This window comes from Phacochoerus africanus, chromosome 6 (genome assembly GCF_016906955.1).
Source record: "Phacochoerus africanus isolate WHEZ1 chromosome 6, ROS_Pafr_v1, whole genome shotgun sequence".
NCBI lineage: Eukaryota > Metazoa > Chordata > Mammalia > Artiodactyla > Suidae > Phacochoerus > Phacochoerus africanus.
This window is the reverse complement of record NC_062549.1, coordinates 67,018,771-67,036,424: the sequence shown is the minus strand read 5'-3', so window position 1 is coordinate 67,036,424 and position 17,654 is coordinate 67,018,771. Positions and strand designations below refer to the sequence as shown.

The 17,654-nt window shown below is 40.4% G+C and overlaps 1 protein-coding gene across 1 annotated transcript in view; it reads left to right on the top strand.

Annotated features, from left to right (window-relative positions):
• The window catches only part of PREX2 (phosphatidylinositol-3,4,5-trisphosphate dependent Rac exchange factor 2), a 280,051-nt gene that overhangs the window by 208,831 nt on the left and 53,566 nt on the right, over nucleotides 1-17,654 (top strand). The window contains exon 35 of the mRNA XM_047783794.1: nucleotides 7,166-7,280. Within this exon, the coding sequence (XP_047639750.1) occupies nucleotides 7,166-7,280 (115 nt within the window). The remainder of the gene's footprint in view (nucleotides 1-7,165; nucleotides 7,281-17,654) is intronic.

The window sequence follows — 17,654 nt, the reverse complement described above, 5'->3', positions numbered from 1 at the left end:
CAAGTGAAAATTCTCCTTTGTACCACTTGTGTGTTGTTACAGTTCTAAAAGATAGATCACCCTTCCTTCAGTCACCTTAGTTTAAAAACAAAGATTACCTGAAACCAATTCTTGGCAAGAATACACTTAGCAGAGGAAAATTTCAGCAGACATTAGGAGTTATTAGAGGGTATTTTCGTTTTTCTTTGGAGGACAGCAGTAGGGTCCATATAGGTAATAAAAGAATTTGCAATGAAAGGAAATAAAGAAAAAGAAACTGGGGAAAAATAGACCTTTGGAACTCTGTAAGGAGAGTAGTTTAGCCTAAAATATGTTTAAAGTCATTACAGAGGTGGGTAGTTTTAGAAGGAAGGAAAGGCTGCTGGTCTGGAATGTTAACTTTTAATAACCAGGCCCCACAGTTGTTAAAGGCTCTTCTCCTTCCTTTCCTGTATTTCTCTCTTTTTAAAAATTCTGTCTTTGAAATCACTCCTGAGTTGACAGATGGCATTAATCATCTTTTTGAAAAAAGTGATTACATTTGTGACACATCAGCCATAAATAGCTGAATATTCATACCCAGCAGCAGATGTGCATAGGGAAAAGATTATTTTGCAAGTAACCCCTATTTGACAATTGTGGCTAAAACTAATTTAAAAATAATCTCTAAATATATATGATTATGATTCCAGTGAGTACAATACGGCTTTTAGAATGTAATTTTAAGAAAACTCTAGCAAACATTGGGTTTTAGTATTCACACAACAGTAAAAGATGAAACCTGATTTGAGGCAGCCACAGTGGAAACACTTATGCAGAGCAGGTCACAGACAGGTAAAGAAGACCGAAAACAGTTTGTCTCATTAAAAATCTGTCGGTGGTAAGGTTGTTTATTTAAAGGAGTTGCAGAGGTTCCTCTGCATTCATAAAACTCCCATGAGGAATCATTAGTAGCTCTGAGTATCCATCAGCTCAGCTTGGGAGAAGCACAGGAAATTCAGCCCCAGCTTGAGTTGCGATCACCATCTGGTAATTGAAAGTGGTGGCAAATGTAAGAATCCAAATGGAGTCTATTCCTGGGCTGAAAGTTCATTTGAAGGCTTTTAGTTTTGTGGGTATGTGAGTCTTTGCTAGCAAATAAAAATGAAAAGTCGATGAATTTGAAAATTTCCTGGAAAATGTATTAAAGTCCATCCTCCTAAAGTGGTCTGTGGTACCAGATACTTGGAACAAGAAGCACATGTGCTGCCTTCTTCTCACTTTTCTTGCCTGCATGGATCCATGGGTGGGTGGGTGGGGGTACCCTGATGGATGGAGCAACCTGCAGAGATGGGACCAGCTAGATCGATGAGGGATCCCAGGGTTGGAGGCGAGTAGAGTACACTTTAGAGAACACACATTACTGAAAATCAGGACTGTAGGAGAACAGAAATCTAGGCAGATAAGATGAATGATAACACATTTCCAAGGTCAGGAACCGAGAAACAGAGAGGAAGGTCAGTACGAAGCATAACCAAAATACTAAAAGGTGATGGTCACGCTAAAGCAATCTTCTAGAAGTACTTCCTCCAGGCCAGAGAATTAATCCTCTGGGAATCCCTGAGCCTTTGGCAAGATTAAGCAAGTAACGATGAACTGGGTGGAAGCGGGAGTCTAGGGAGGCTAGATATAGATTCTTAGGGTCCCTGGCTTACTTCCTTGCTGTCCCTCAGTGGTTCTCAATGTTAGCTGCCCTTTATTTTGTTATTTTAATTTTTAGTTATATTTTTCATTAAAAAAAAATTTGGGGGCCATATTCACAGCATACGAAAGTTCCAGAGCCAGGGATCAAACCCATGACGCAGCAGCGACACAAGCCCCAGCAGTGGCAACACTGGATCCTTAATCCACTGAGCCACCAGGGAACTCCTGGCTTACCTTCAGTCACCTTGGGGACGTTTTAGAAATACCCTGCTTGATCAGAATCTCTGGGAGGTGGAGTCAGTATATTTTAGAAGCTTTCCAGGTGATTCTAGTGTCCACTGGGAGTGAGAAATCGCAGAGCTGTGTGGATTAGGAAACACTGTACAGTTATCCAGTTCCTCTTTGCTTAATTTGATTAGTCTGTCTCACAAGCGTTTGACACGTCTAGATTCTGGGGAGCTGGGGCATTGAGAACTGGGCCTTTTAGGTCATTAGGACTCGGGCTCCACTGAGAACGGGATGTGATTTGAGTGGGACAGTTTTCTTCAGCAAAGGCTGAGGATGCTCTGAGAGCTAACAGCTGAGGGGTGTCTTCTGGCAGTCCCAGCAGTGGTCCCATTTCTAAAAGGGGGCCTGAGCGGGTGGTTCTAGAGCATCTGTCGTGGTCCACATCTTGACCTTCAGATCCGATCCTTTGTGTTAGGAGGACTGGGAGGGTGTCCTTCATGTCTGCACTGGGCCTCCGTTCCTGGGGGGTAATTTAGAAGCATGTCAGTGGGACATGTTGTGGCCCTCGCTGCTGCAGCTGGACTTGGGACTGCAACAGATTCTTATTTCCCTCTTCTGCTATCCATTGTACCTTAGTGTCACTTTCAGCCTGCGCCTCTGCTGGTCTCAGTGGCGTGACTCGGACCTTCAGCCCTGAGGGGCCTGATGCTCTGCTCACAAGGCCCTTGTCAGGCCAGATTTGCTACACTTGTCCCTTTACCATCACACTTGGGCAAAGGGGTGCCAAGAGGGACCTGAGTGGATTACCTGGATGCCAAACATATTCCTTCTTGCCCTTGGTATGTGACAATAGCTCCCCTTCCTTCGGACGGCCAGGGTAGCTTAGCCTTGCTGAGATGGTGATTGCTCTTCCTAGTTGATGGTGCCTTGGCACTAGGAAGCTCGGGTGCCCACATGTCAAGCATAGTTTACAGTTCAGTGGGTCCCTGGCTTTGTCTCCTAGGGAACATGTGCCCTGCTGGGGATCAGGACTTTTAAATCTACAGGGCCAGAGTTTCAGGGATGGAAAGCATACATTCCCCAAGTGAGCCCCTGGAATTGATACTCTGTTCGTTTCCCAGGGCTTCCATAAAAACGACCACAAACTGGATGCCTTAAAACCCATAGAAATGTATTCTGTCAGAATTCTGGAGGCTAGAAATGTGAAACCAAGAGGTCCCCTGGCCATGTTCCTTTGGAAGGCTCGAAGGAAGAGATCTTCCTCACCTCTTCCGGCTTCTGTGATTGCCAGCATCCCTTGGCTTGTGGTGGCGTGGTTACAATCTCTGCCTCCCTCTTCATGTGGCCTTCTTCCCTCTGGGTGCATCTGTCTCTGTGTCTCTGTCCAAATTTCCTTTTCCTTATAAGGACAACAGTCATTGGATTCCAGCTCACCCTAATCCAGTATGACCTCATTTTAATTTGATTACATCTGTAAGACCCTATATCAAACTTAGGTCACCTTTGCAGCCATCAGGGACTAGGACTTTTTTAGATCTTTCTAGAGATTATAGTTCAACCCTCAACAGATGCTAAGCATGGCCAGGAACCCACCTTGGTTCCTGGACATGGCATCAGACCAAGGTCTTTGTCCTGGAATATGACATCCTTTTCTGGTAAAATGTTGTGAAGTACCTATTCCCTGGGTCTCTGGTGGTGATTTTCCTTAAATTAAATGGAACATGTGATGCTGGTTCCTTCACAAGCACATTCTTGGGGATATTTGGTTTTTTCATCCGCTGTGCAAAAAGTTGGCACCAAAACCATTACGCCTAACTTTTATCTATTTGAAAGGTGTCTTTCTATTCTCAGAGAATAATTAAAATCACCCCAAACCTTGAGCGTTTCCTCTTTTAAACAAAACGGAGGATTTTGTTATAAAATTGTCAGTTTCTAAGTTACCCTCATTGGAGTACCTTTTTTTCGGCAAAACTCTTGTTAACATTTTTCCCTTTGGGTTTTGCACAGTATTTATAATCAAAGCAATAAATAACTTTTTAAAAAGGAATTGAGATTTCCTGAGTATTAGGAGTTTGGTCTATGAACAAATGAACCCACCTCTCTTTACAAGGCAGCACCCACTTTCCCAGTGTTGGTCACAGTGACATTGACAAAGCTGGCCTTCCTCACAAACGTTGTGACCAGTTCTGAGGAGTTCTGACCAACTGTGACCATTTTCCAGGTGTTTGTAACAGTGCATATGTAGCATCGTATTTAACCAATAAAGTGCCATTGTCACACTATCAGAAGAGGGTGTTAGTTGATTGAAACGCTTCTTAAAATGGTTCCTCAGAGATTCTCTCTTTTTTTCTGATTAATCCCTTTCTTGGAAGAGCCTTGAAATATATTTCAAGAGAGTGAAAATGAAGCTCATTTTCAGTCAGAATAATTTAATTTTTAATTATCTCTAACATTCATTATGTTTTCCTTTTTACTGACTACCTACACTTAATGGAATGTTTTGCTTCTAAACTCAAAGGTGAGAAGTAAAACAAGCAAGGAAACTCGGGTAGTATTTTAAATACAGCTTTTAATTAAGTGTTTTTAAATAAATCAAATGTTTATTCAACCAACTGTGTCAGTACTGGTTTTAAGAAATATTATATGGCTGTGAATTAAGGAAATTAGTAGAGAAAATGCTAAGGAGGGCTCAGACTTTGGAGTTTAGACATTTGTATATATTAACCTTTTTTTTTAAACCCGAGAATAGAAATTTGGTTTTGTAAAATGCCATTCCATTTTCTTAAAAAAAAAAAAAAAACTATAAATAACCGAGCTATTTACCTAAAATAAGGAAAGTTATTCCCCTTCCTCTACTTTGCCAAGCAAAGTTTACTTTTTAAATATAAAACTCTTTTTTTTTCCTTTGTTCATTTTCCAACAGCCCCACATGTGTGCCATGAAGTATGGCTGAGACTCTTTTCTTATTAAAAAAAAAAAAAATGTCCATAGTTGTGATTTTTTTTCCCTTTAAGGACTGCACCTGCAGAATAAGGAAGTTCCCAGGCTACGGGTCAAATCAGATCTGCAGTTACAGGCCTATGCCACAGCCACAGCCACAGCAATGCCAGATCCCAGCCAGGTCTGTGACCCACACTGCAGCTCATGGCAACACTGGATCCTTAACCCACATCCAGAGATCAAACCCACATCCTCATAATTACTAGTTGGATTCTTGACCCACTGAGCCACAATGAGAACTCCCATAGTTGTGAATTTTAGCTCTTATTAATTTGAAAACGTCACTAAGAAATGTAAGGAAAATGTGTTTCTGTACTGTAATGAGCTTTTAGAGCAGGACTGGCCATTTTGGTCAAAGTTGAGCCATTGAGACTTGATAGAAACTAGATCACAGGTGTTTTCTTGTCCCCTCGCCTTTCCAACCCTTCCCTCCAGGTCCCCCATTGTCCCTTCCTAGTGTTTGCCTTCCAGTCTTTCTGGCCTTAAATCACAAACTGAAGTGTTCAGTAGGGACCCTCATCTGAGTTCCCCAGACTTCCTGTTAGGCTAAGCACACTCACGTATAATCTACAACTCTCATGGCAACTGACTTAGATTATGCCTGGGGAGAGGGCTTCGGGCACCTTACCTCATACATAAAACACATTCAATAAATGATAAGAATAGTCCTGGGCTCTCCTAATACTATTGTTTAGTTTAATTATTTCCCAAGTACCATAATTAGTGGGTGCTCTTATTTTCCATTTCACAAGTGAGGAACCTGAGGATCTCAGATGTGAATTAATGTGCCCAAGGTCACACAGCAGTGAGAACCGTGTTTTCTCTCCTATGCCAGGGCTCTCACTATTAGCTTTACCACTCAGAAGGGGAATTCACATGGAAGTGGGATGATTGACAGATATCAATCCTCTGGAATGACAGCCTTGCACAAATCACACTCTGTTAATGGAAGTGAATATGGCAGGTATTTGAGGATTGTTTTATCAGGAAGGCTTCCTTGTTTTTCATGTGTGTGTTCAGAAGCCTGCTGAACTAATTGTGACTGTTCTAATGAAGCAGAAGTCATAAGGAATAATCAAATAAACAACCTGTGAAACAAGCCCACAAATTTGACTTCCTCTACTAAAGTAAATGTCGGAGGTGTTCTAATTTTGCACAAATGCTTTACTCAATTATAACCAGAAATGCTATTTAAAATTTTTTTTAATTTAGCAGTACTCTAAAAGTTTTGTCATTTCTTCAATGCTCTAGAAATCTGACTAGTTTAGAAAACACAGCACTTTCAAAGTTAGCAATGGCTTTTCTGTTTTACCCTCAACATGGTGATGTTTCTGTCAATTTGGGGAAACATTATTATTTAGTTTAGAAACTATTGCATTGAGCAATTCTGGAAGATTTTTTTTTATCCATTTTGAAATAGTCTGCTGAAAAGTGAGGCTCATTAGTGGTAATAATTTCAGGGAGAAATAATTTACATTTCCAAATTGGATCCGTAGACATTCTTGTTGCTGGCAGCCTCTCCAAAGGAAATCTTGTATTTCTAGGCACTTTCCTGTGATTCATTTCCTCTGTAAAAGGTTAAAAATACCACTGCATGAAGTTTAAAGGAAAAAGAAACACTTAACCAAAAATGTTAGTTAAGAAGGAAATCTGTATTAATCAAAAAGCATTTATAACTAATACGAAGTTATGTCTGTTTATGCTTATTTATTTTCAACTAAATTAACTGGCCGTTGAGGTAGAGGTGGCATTCTAAGATTTCTCTTTATCTGTACTTCTTACTTCATAATTTAATTGCAGCTGAAAGAGAATGTGAATACACATGGAGAGTGACGGATTCAAATTTTTTTACTCTGTGTGTTAGTATACATTTATGTCTCTTGTGCATATCTGTATGTACATGTGTGTATATATATGTTTGAGTGTACACACGTGAAGATACACATTTGTGTGTTTACATATACGTATAAATAATATAAAGTTTGAGTTTAGCTTCACAAAGAACATGTTCAAATTTTTGAAAATAGAAGACCTTTGCCATCTTAAATTAGAAATTACCTTTGTCTACTTAATAGAGATAATTGCCAAATATTTGGTATTTACTTTGAGAACAGAAGTATGATTTTTTTTCATTTTTGGCCTGGTTAAAGCTAGTTTATTGCATATGTGTTCATCTTTGGTGCTGTTTAATAATTTACTAATAGTAAGAATACACAGAGTGTGGAGAAAATGAGGTATAAAATCACAAGAAAAGTATATTTACTTGTTTACACAGCACTGGAGAGCATGGAAGGATATTATTATAGAGATAATGTTTCGGTGGAAGAATTTCAAGCTCAAATAAATGCAGCCTCATTGGAAAAGGTCAAACAGTACAACCAGAAGCTCAGGTATGTAATTGTTCAATTAAAAAAAAGTTTCCATGTTTTGACAAGAGCAGATGAATAGAAGTTTTGATATTACTCATATTGGATGATTAATGATATTTCTTTTGGCATAAAGTCCTCTCATTTAGGGTTTAATATTTTAAGTATTCTAATGGGTACACTTTTTGAAAATAAAATAGAAAAAAATTTTAAAACATTTCATGCTATTATCTTAATTTCTGAAGAAGATCAAGAGATTAAATATTTAGTAGTAGATTTCCAGGAAAAAAACAAAAACAAAAATTGATGTTTTATAGTGGCGTCTCCTGGGAGATTCAATGGATTAAGGGTAAAATAGATTCTTTTAGGTACCATTATACAGCTGGCACCTTCACACCAAGAGGAATATATTAACATGGAAGATATGATAAAACATGTAGTACTTGATATTGAAAAAAATACCTACTTTCAAATACATATGTTAATATTATATTTTATTGGGGTTTTTTCCCCTCTGAAAATAAACTTAACTGGTATAATGATCAATGGCAGGGAAAAATTAACTACAAGAATTGAAAGGGAAATGCGTTTTATTTCAGAGGTTTGAATTTTCAACCAATTATTAGCGTATGTATCTCCCCTTATAAATTACTCTACTAACAGGTCACCTTTCAAAATTACTAGCAGGTTATGGATTTCCCTTTGTGGCTCAGAGGTAACGTACCCGACGAGGCTCCATGAGGATGCAGTTCAATCCCTGGCCTCACTCAGTGGGTTAAGGATCCAGCATTGCAGTGAGCTGTGGTGTAGGTTGAAGACACAGCTTGGATCTGACATGGTGGTGGCTGTGGAATAGGCCACTAGCTGCAGCTCCCATTTGACTCCAAACCTAGGAATGTCCATATGCTGCAGGTGTGGCCCTAAAAAGCAAAGATAGATAACTAAATAAATAAATGTACTAACAGGTGATGGTTTATTTATTTATTTATTTATTGGCTGCACCTGCAGCATGTGGAAGTTCTAGGGCCAGAGATCAAACCCACACCATAGCAGAAAACTGAGCTGTTGCAGTGATGACACCAGGGAACACCAGATCCTTAACCTACTGCACCACCAGTGAACTCCCTCTGGCTTTTATTTTTAAAAGAAAAATAAATTTGTCCTACCTTAAGTCTTAGTAACTCAAAAACACTATTATTACTTCTTTGTTTTGTCTGCAATATGGTTAAATGGTGAAGTTAAGGCAATTCGTAAAATCCCTGATGTGGGAAGATTGTTGGTTCTTGTGGTTCTGGCCACTGGGTTGGCTTGCTATCACCAAGAATGCTTCATCCCCCTACCCCTGCCCCACACAAACCTGTCCTTTTTCCTAGGTTCTTTGCTTCACTCCATCCTTGTATCATTGTCTGAAGCTCTCAGCTTCAAAGCCCCAGTATCTTTTTGAGTTCTCTTTTTCTTTTCCTCCTAAAATGTAGCTGGAGATCCTGATGACTGACTAAAATGTCTCCTAGACGGCCCTAAGTGTATTGCCTTGTCTAGATCACCATTTCTCAAAGGCATATAGGGTACTGACCCCTTTCAGAGGGGAAAAAAAAGTTATTGTGAATTCTTAAATATTATGTTTACTGACTGAAAAATACTGACAAAGAGGAAGCTAAGTTGCGTCTTGTGTGAAAATCTCTCATTCCCGAGTACTGTTATCACAAGAGATAACTGATAACCTCATACCTGATAACATAGATTCTTAGGTTATCTTTCAGATAAGGATACAAAGTGAAGTTGAATATATAGAACACGTGGGCCCTGAGACTACATCCCCAGAGTCCAGTTTGAGAAAATAGGATTAGACCCTTGCTTATTTTTTTAATGACAATGAATTTTAGTTACATGTATAGGTGGACAACAATCATCACAACCAAATTTTTACAGCATTTCCATCCCAAACCCTCAGTGCATCCCCCCCTCCCCCTGACCCCCAACCCTGGTTAGCATCCTAACTAATCTCCTAAGCACCAGAGTTCTTCTAATCTACTCAGGATTTTGCTTCCAAATAATAACTTTAAACCACACACCTTACCGTGTCACTCTTCTAAGAGGAGACACAGGCCCTTTAGCCTGGCAGTCAAGGTCCTTCATCACTTGACCCAAGATTTCCTTTCTGTGCCTACCTGCCTGCCGGGCTGAATGCTCCTCATTTCGAACCAGGGCTCTACTTTCCTTCTTCCCTGACTTTCCACACTTCCCGTAACATCTGCGTCCTGTCTCTTGCTGTCTATCAAGTTACTATTCCTCTGATTCAGTGTCCAGCTCTAATACGGTCTCCTTCATAAAATATTTTTCTTTTCTTATTGGGCGGGGCAAGGCCTGGACATTCAGTTTTTCAGAAGTCCCCTAGGAGAGTCTAATGTGTAGCTAGAACTGAAAACCAATTCCCCACATTCGGGAGTTCCAGACCAACAGCATCATTGTCATCTGCAAACTGGTAAATAAAAATCTCTCGGGCGGGTCCAGCAATCTGTGGTGGGACAAGCCTTCCAGGTGATTTCTCAACAAATCACACAGATTTCAGAGCCACTGCCCGAGGCTAAATGCATGTCCGCTCCCTCTTCCAGTCTTCTGTTTTACTCTATTTTGCTTTATGGCTGTTATAGAATTCACTTCTTCTCCCTGATGATACCGTTATGTGTACAGATTCCTTGTCTTCTTTTTTCTATTATAGCTCTTTGAGATGAGGGGTAAGTTTATCTTGGGAAGTTTATCTTCCCATTGCATTTATCAAAGTATTTTACATAGGAAACGCTCTATAAATAGTGTTTAGGTGCATTAAATTATTTAACTGTAACTGGTAGAGGTGGGCATAGGGCATGGCATTCACACACCTATGGATCTTTTTTTTTTTTGAAACAGAAATACAATATATGCTCATATGTAACAGATACACAGCAAGGCGTTTAAGATTCTTTGCTAAGAAAAATAGCATGTGTGTTAATCGAACCCCAGAGTCATCGCATAAGAAAACATTTGAATGTACCTTTCCTGGAGAAAGCTGCAGAAACTCCTTGGTACAAATTACCTGCCATTGTCAGTAGTTACCTGCTGTACATGAGAGTTCTTTTGCACAGGAAGACAATTATCTTCCTCTTTACTTCCAATAATGCCTTCTCTTCCTGCTGTTTTCTTGAATTAAGGATGTTAATTTCTTCCTCAATCTTTCTATTACTTGTAACCACGAATACTCCGAAATTACTCTTAAGCAACCTCTTCTTGGTTTTCAGAGCCACAGGCTGACACTGACCATTTCTTTAAAGGGGCTCTTAGCTGGTCTTTAAAAAAACAAAGCCCTCAGGCGTCTCTACTTCCTCATAACCCTTGAGCCATTTTAACATTCATTGAAAACCATTTCATTTCTGGATGTTAATTTATTTATTTACTAATTAGATGTCAGAAAAGGCTTACCTAGTGAGCCAGTGAGTTCCCTATTATCATTTTGGTTTTTTTTTTCCTTTTTTTTTTTTTTTAGGGCTGCACCCACCTCATATGGAGGTTCCCAGGCTAGGGATCCAATCAGAGCTGTAGTTGCTGGCCTATACCACAGCCACAGCAACTCGGGATCCGAGCTAAGTCTGTGACCTACACCACAGCTCACGGCAACACCGGATCCTTAGCCAACTGAGGGGGGCCAGGGATCAAACCCACATCCTCATGGATACTAGTCAGGTTCATTAACCACTTCACCATGATGAGAACTCCTTTTTTCCATTTTAAAGGGAAGTAATGCAAGTTTACCCAACTAATAAGTAGTGAGGCCAGAATTTGAGTTGAAGACTTCTTCCTCTTTAAAGCCCATATCTTTTGTACCGTATGAGGCCATCTCCGTGAAGACTGACTTGTACACTACAAACAAACTTTCTGTTACTAAGTTTTGGTGTCAGCTATTATCAGGTGCCATTCATTGTTCTGATTCGGTACCATTCATTCATTGAATGTTTGTGAGGTTGCCATTTGTGCGAGAATGGGAAAGACAGAAAATGAACAAATAAATCCGTAAACAACATATGGCAGATAATGAAAAGGGCAATGAAGAAAATCCAAAACTAGTTGCTGTACCCGGAGGGTGGTCATTTAGAGTGGTTAGTTACGAATGGCTTAACTATTAGGTGATATTTGAGTAGAAACATGAACCACAAGGAGACAGCCTTGCCAAAATATGGGGGAAGATCTTCCCCCAAACAAAACATGGGTGCATACAGGTGATAGCAGTCGTTTATCATGTCTGAAGAAGACACAGGTGGCCAGGCTGATCCTAGTACATTGAGAAGGATTATATGTGTTGAGAGAGGTGTGTAAAGTCCTGGTGATACGGGCCATTGTAGGGGGTTGGAGTTTATTGCAAGAAAAGAAGCCATTGGAAAGGTTTCATTGCATTCCTGCTGTCCCACTTGTATCTCCTGCATCGATTGCAAATAAATTTCCAATCGTCGAAGCTTTCAGGAAGCAGTAGGGAGGCATGGCGAAGCCAGCTGGCTGTTCTGACCATTTCTTTCTTCTCCAGTCTCCAGGGGAATAAAGATGAGGTCCTGTACCTGGCGGGTGGGAAGGGGGTTGCCATATGCATCAGAGCCCTAACACTGCTTGCCTGAGGACACCCTGGTTTAGCTGTACCCCCAATGAAGAGGATTGAGCCAAATATACCCTCCTGTGGCCAGTCACAAGGCTCTTGATTGATTTCCTTCAGATTCTTACAAAGTACAGCATGTAAAGTGTCTGACTCAGAAATTCTGAGAAATTCAGGAGGGCGTTTTTATTCCTTTCCTTCACCATCCTCACACTTTTGCAATCTCTCTTTTCTCACTCCGGCTTTCCTTTGTATTCCTCTGGCCATGAGCCACCATCCCCATTATCCTCATTTTTTTTCCCCCGATCCTACATAAGTGTAATTTATCATTGCCAAACACTCTCATTTTAATGCATCCTGTTTATTGGCAAAAAACACCACTTGGTGACTAATGAGATAAATGTAATGTGAACAACATTCCTTGTATGAAAGTTCTCCTTTCATCTTGAGGGGTCTGGATTAGCTGTTTTCAAATGCTGTTTTCGGTATGATGTCAACAGTAAAATAGAAAAATCAAAAGGAAACAACTTATACATTAGTTATTTGGCTCATTTATTCTTTTGGTGAAGCTTTATACTGAATTCTTTAGGGCTTATGATTTGGGGTATCTAAATGTAAATTCATCATTTTTACAGAAAGAAAACATCATTTTTCAAAGGTGCGCCTTTGTGGATAAAGAATGGCACATTGTCTTTAAAGAAAATTTTTAAAAAGCCAAGATACATCTTATATAACAAGTAGAAGGAAGAGAGGTTTTATGTTAACAAGAAAAGCTACACAGATAGCAATCTCAGAGCCATATATTTTGAACAACTTTTTCAACTGAAAAATGTCTGGCCAGAAGCGTGTTTATGTTTTGGCTGTTCTCAGGATAGCACCTCCATAAAATGTGTTATGTATCTCCATCTCTGAGGGAAGAAAATGAAGTGAATATATTTTGGCATGAGGCAGATATCAAAAATGGCATGGCCTTACTACTATTTCATATCTTTACAATTGTCAAACAGCATGAGAAGATAAAGAACAACAGGACTTCAACCTCTCAACCCCATCTGCAGTCCTAGGCGTGTCACCCAACTAAACTTGGGTCCGTTCACTGGCGTGGGTAAAGCCAACCTCTTAACACCTGGTTGTGGTGAAGGAAGGTGCAGTGTTTATTGCAGGTGCCAAGCAAGGAGTCTGGACAGCTAGTTCTCAAAGGCCTGAACTCCTCAATGGCCTTCAGAGCAAGGTTTGCTTTGTTTTGTTTTCGTTTTTGCTTTTTAGAGTTGCACCTGCAGTATATGGAAGTTCCCAGGCTAGGGGTCCAATTGGAGCTGCAGCTGCTGGCCTACACCACAGCCACAGCAACTTGGGATCCAAGCTGCATCTGTAGCCTATGCTGCAGCTTGTGGCAATGCCGGATCCTTAACCCATTGAGCAAGGCCAGGCATCAGACTCTCATCCTTGAGGACACTATGTCAGGTTCTTAATCCACTTATCCACAATGGAAACTAACAGGTTTTTAAAGACAGGATGAGGGAGAGGGATGTAGGGTGTGTGATCAGCTCGTGGACACTCTTCTGGTTATTTGGTGGTGAGATAATCAGGAGTCAACATCATCAAACTTCTGATTCTAACAGGTCTGGGGTTTCTGTGCTTGGGGGCAGCATGCAGTTAACTTCTTCTTCCACCTGGAAGAAGAAGTCTCTGCCAAACAGCTCAAGGACATGGCTCAGAATATGATCTATAGCTTCGAGGAGGAACCAAAGGTCTTTGACTTTGTTGAATGGTTAAACTATTGTTATTTAGTCTTACTTGGCTGTTTTCATGTGTTTCTGCATTTCTCACTTCTTTGATTAACGTTATTCTTTGGAACTTGGAGAAGGGCTAGGAGGCTACAGTTTTTCTACAAGCCAAGAAGGGGGCGGAGGACGGGGACGGGGGGGTGGGGGGTCTGTTTCAGGGAGGCCCCTTAGGGACCCCTTAGAGGAATATGCCTCTGTCCCCATCTCTTTCTTCCCTCAGAGTCTTCAAGTCATGATGCCCTGTTTCCTGTTCTTTTTTTTTTTTGGATGGCAAACAGTACACCCAAGTTTGAAATGGAAAATTTTGGTTCTGTTGATGAGAAGCTGTGGAATTACCTTAAATCAACAAAAGTTTTAACTTAATAAAGTCTGAGAGAGAGCAAGAGAAACAGAGAGAGAGAAAACCAATTAAAATACCAATATTGCCTTTGTCCTTCAATTGTTTCTCCTTATAAAGCTGCAGATTTTAGAGTTACTCTTTTTTAATTAACTGGAAACACTCCAGATGCATATTTATCTCCTCTGGAGCAATTTTATATTTGCTTTCTATCCTATCAGCCGAATTCCATTTTTTAGATACATCCATGTTTCTGTTTCTTTAAGACTAGCTGTAAACTAAATGTGTATATTCAGTGTATTTCGGTCTTCAGATTAGGAGTATGGAGTTTTCAGCGTTGAACATTTTGTTTTATGTGAGAAGTGATTCTTCAGTAGCAGGAGAAAACAATGACATCTACGAAGAATTTGAATTCGTTTAGAATGCTTAAAAGTGTTCTAGATTTCTTGTATCTGACATCTATGAAGTTATACTTAAGGGTCATATTCTTGCACAGTTGGAACCAGAGGAGCTTCTGGAAACTTACTTTTATTTGACAAACCCTGCTTGCCCCCCAAGTACCAGGGACAGGAATGAACTTTTTGAGGAAGTGACATTTTTGCAGGGGTCTGAAAGAGAAGTGGGGGGACAGTGTTGAGGGAAAGGGGATGGGAGATCAAGTCGTGGGGGATTTTCCGGCAGACAGACTAGTCTTGGAGAAAATCCTAAAGGGGAAAGGAGGACTGGAATTCAGGAGGAAGAGGGGCATGAAACAAACGTATGAACAGCATCAGCGTGCCCTCCTTTACTGTCAGTTCTTCGTCAGCTTCCTTCAACCCTCTTGTCATTCAGGACATGCTCCAGCCCCATTTCTATTTGCTGAAAGAGTGTAAATATTTAGGATGCATCTCAAATGTATCTTCCCTGCAGGAAGCCTTTTGGTATGGCCTCCAATGGAATTAATCACCCTCCTCTTTAAAACTTAAGAGCCTCTGTATTTTCATTCCTTTTACTTGGACTTGTGGTCTGTTTACCTGCCTGTGTGTATCTGAGGGCAACTAGGTCCTAGTCCCCCCCCCCCGTGTTTGGTACGTAGTAAGTATGGCAAAAATAGTTGAATTGAATTGCACACCAGGTTGATTTCAGTGTATTGGTCTTTGGTGGGGGGCAGGAGGGATTATCATTTTTTTGAATTTATTCCAGTACCCAGTCTACTTCATTTTATATTCAGAAAATCCTGAGCCATTTGAAGGGTACAGATGCTGACTCCATGGGAGATTTCTCTCAAGAAAATTCATCAGCATAGCCAAGGTTCATAAATTTCATGAGACAAGATCAGATGAAGTTGAAATTATAGTGGCACTTTCGAGAGTCACCTCTCTTCTTTATTTGAAACACGCTATAATTCTGTTAAACATTGCCACCATTGCTGAAAATATGATATAGCTGCCTATGCATTTTTGCATGTCATCTTATTTAATTATCTGGATTGTACTTACTCCTATCTGAATTTACACTAACTCATTTGCCCTTGGAAAGTTGTAATTATGTCTAATATGTATTTTACTTTTACATTTAAGCAATTTTTTTTTTTTTTTTTTTTGGTCTTTTTAGGGCCTCACCCATACCACACGGAAGTTCCCAGGCTAGGTGTCGAATTGGAGCTACAGCTGCTGGCCTGTGCCATAGCCATAGCAGTGCTAGATCCGAGCTGCATCTGCAACCTACATCACAGCTCACTGCAACACCATATCCTTAACCCACTGAGTGAGGCCAGGGATTGAACCAGAATCCTCATGAATCCTAGTTGAGTTTGTTACCACTGAATGATGGAAACTCCACATTTAAGGAATTGTTAATACAATTTTTAGATAAGGGCAAGAAATGTGATTAGAATGGCTTATTCATGAGTTTTTCCATTTTTGTGATAAGTCCTTCAGTGAAATTGTATTTATCAAAGATGAATAGATATTCTGGCTCACAAAGAGAAGCAGATAAAATCATCTTCAGAAACATTTGAAGAGAACTACCTTTCTTGTGATTTGCTGTTGTTTTCACCAAAGCAAAAGGAAGCTCCCAGTACCTTATGCTCAGAATTTCCTTTGGAATCAAGAGAGCTGGAAATGTCCAAGAGAAAATAAGCACACCCTGAAGACTCAGGAAAATAGACTCTGTGAAGAAAAACTGTCAGTGCTTATGGGAGCAAGACTGATTCTTATTTTTAACTCTGCTGACTTTTCTCACTGATCACAAGGACAATCAGTCTTTAAAAAATACATTCGAAGCATCCCAGGCGAGCTCCTTCCATGAAATTTTTTCCTCTTGCATTTGTTCTGTTCCTTTTTGCTGACGTTTCAGTCTTCTTTTGTTTGGTGGATGCACCGTGGAAGGTGCATGAATCCTTATAAATGATCTTTTCAAAGTTTTACCCCTTCACTAGTCAGGAACTTGAGCTTGGGCCCAGAGCTTTGGAAAGCAAAGACATAATTGTAATCTAAAAGAAATTAATAGAAATTTACTGAAACTCGTAATTTATGTGACGAATAGAGCATTCTGCTTATCAGATTAGCCATCTACTTACATAACCCACCCAGCTTCCTTGGAGGGCAGAGCTCTATCAGGTATAGATTCAAGTTTGTGGAGTTCTGTCAGTCATTCAGGAAGAAAATCAAACATGTCTTAGCTTGGCGTCTGGTAATTTCAGCCAGCAGGACTCTAATTTCAGTTGCTTTGGCCAATTCCTTTGCATCTTTCTTGGCACACCTCAAAATCCATCCCCCTGAGAGGTGTTCCCACTTCCACAAGTTTGGTCTTTTTCCTTCTATTCCCTTTATAAGCCTCTATTATAACACTTATCCCATCATGCTTTATTTTCTCTTTATGTGCATCTGTTTTTTTCCTTTTCACCTTGTCTTTTGGGTTTACCCATTACTGATAGGGTACCTATTAGTAGACGATTATCGAATGCTTGCATGTATATACATGCCCCACATTTGGGGCAACCAAACCAGGACACAGAACATAAGCAGTGGTGGGGTCCTGACTGACATCATAATGTTTTTCGGCAGAACATCTGGAGTTTGATGTGGGCTCTGATGGCAGTGTTGAGTGGGATTGGGGGATATTCTTAGGGTTCAACAGTGTGTATTGTGCACCCCTATGCAAGTTCATATTTGTGTACATCATTGGAATACAGAGATGGGACTCTTAAAGGGGAGGAAGAGTTGATGCGATGAACAGGTTATTTTGAAATACTCTCCTCACCCACCGTGGGAGAGGTAACAGGGTGGCCAGGGAGTATGGAAAAGGAACACTTAAGGGAGACCAAGGATGGAGTGGCTTGGCCAGGTAAGGACAGGAGAGAGGCTGTGGGAGGGAGTCACATGAGCAAAGGCATTGCGGAACCTCTATAGGTGAGGAGCGGCAGAAAGGAACCAGGAGGGGTGGGCAGGACAGGTCACGGGGGAACTTCAGATGCTGGCTGGCTGATGAGTTTAGGCTTAAGCCTATACAGGAGAAGATCCACTTATGAGTTCTAAGGGTGAGGGGGCAATACATTTTTAACTGAGCACGATGGGGTTACCACTGAGGATAACTTAAGGATGAGAACAATGCTAGTGTCAGAAGTAAGTCAGAAAGAGAAAGACAAAAGCCGTATGTTATCACTTACAAGTAGAATC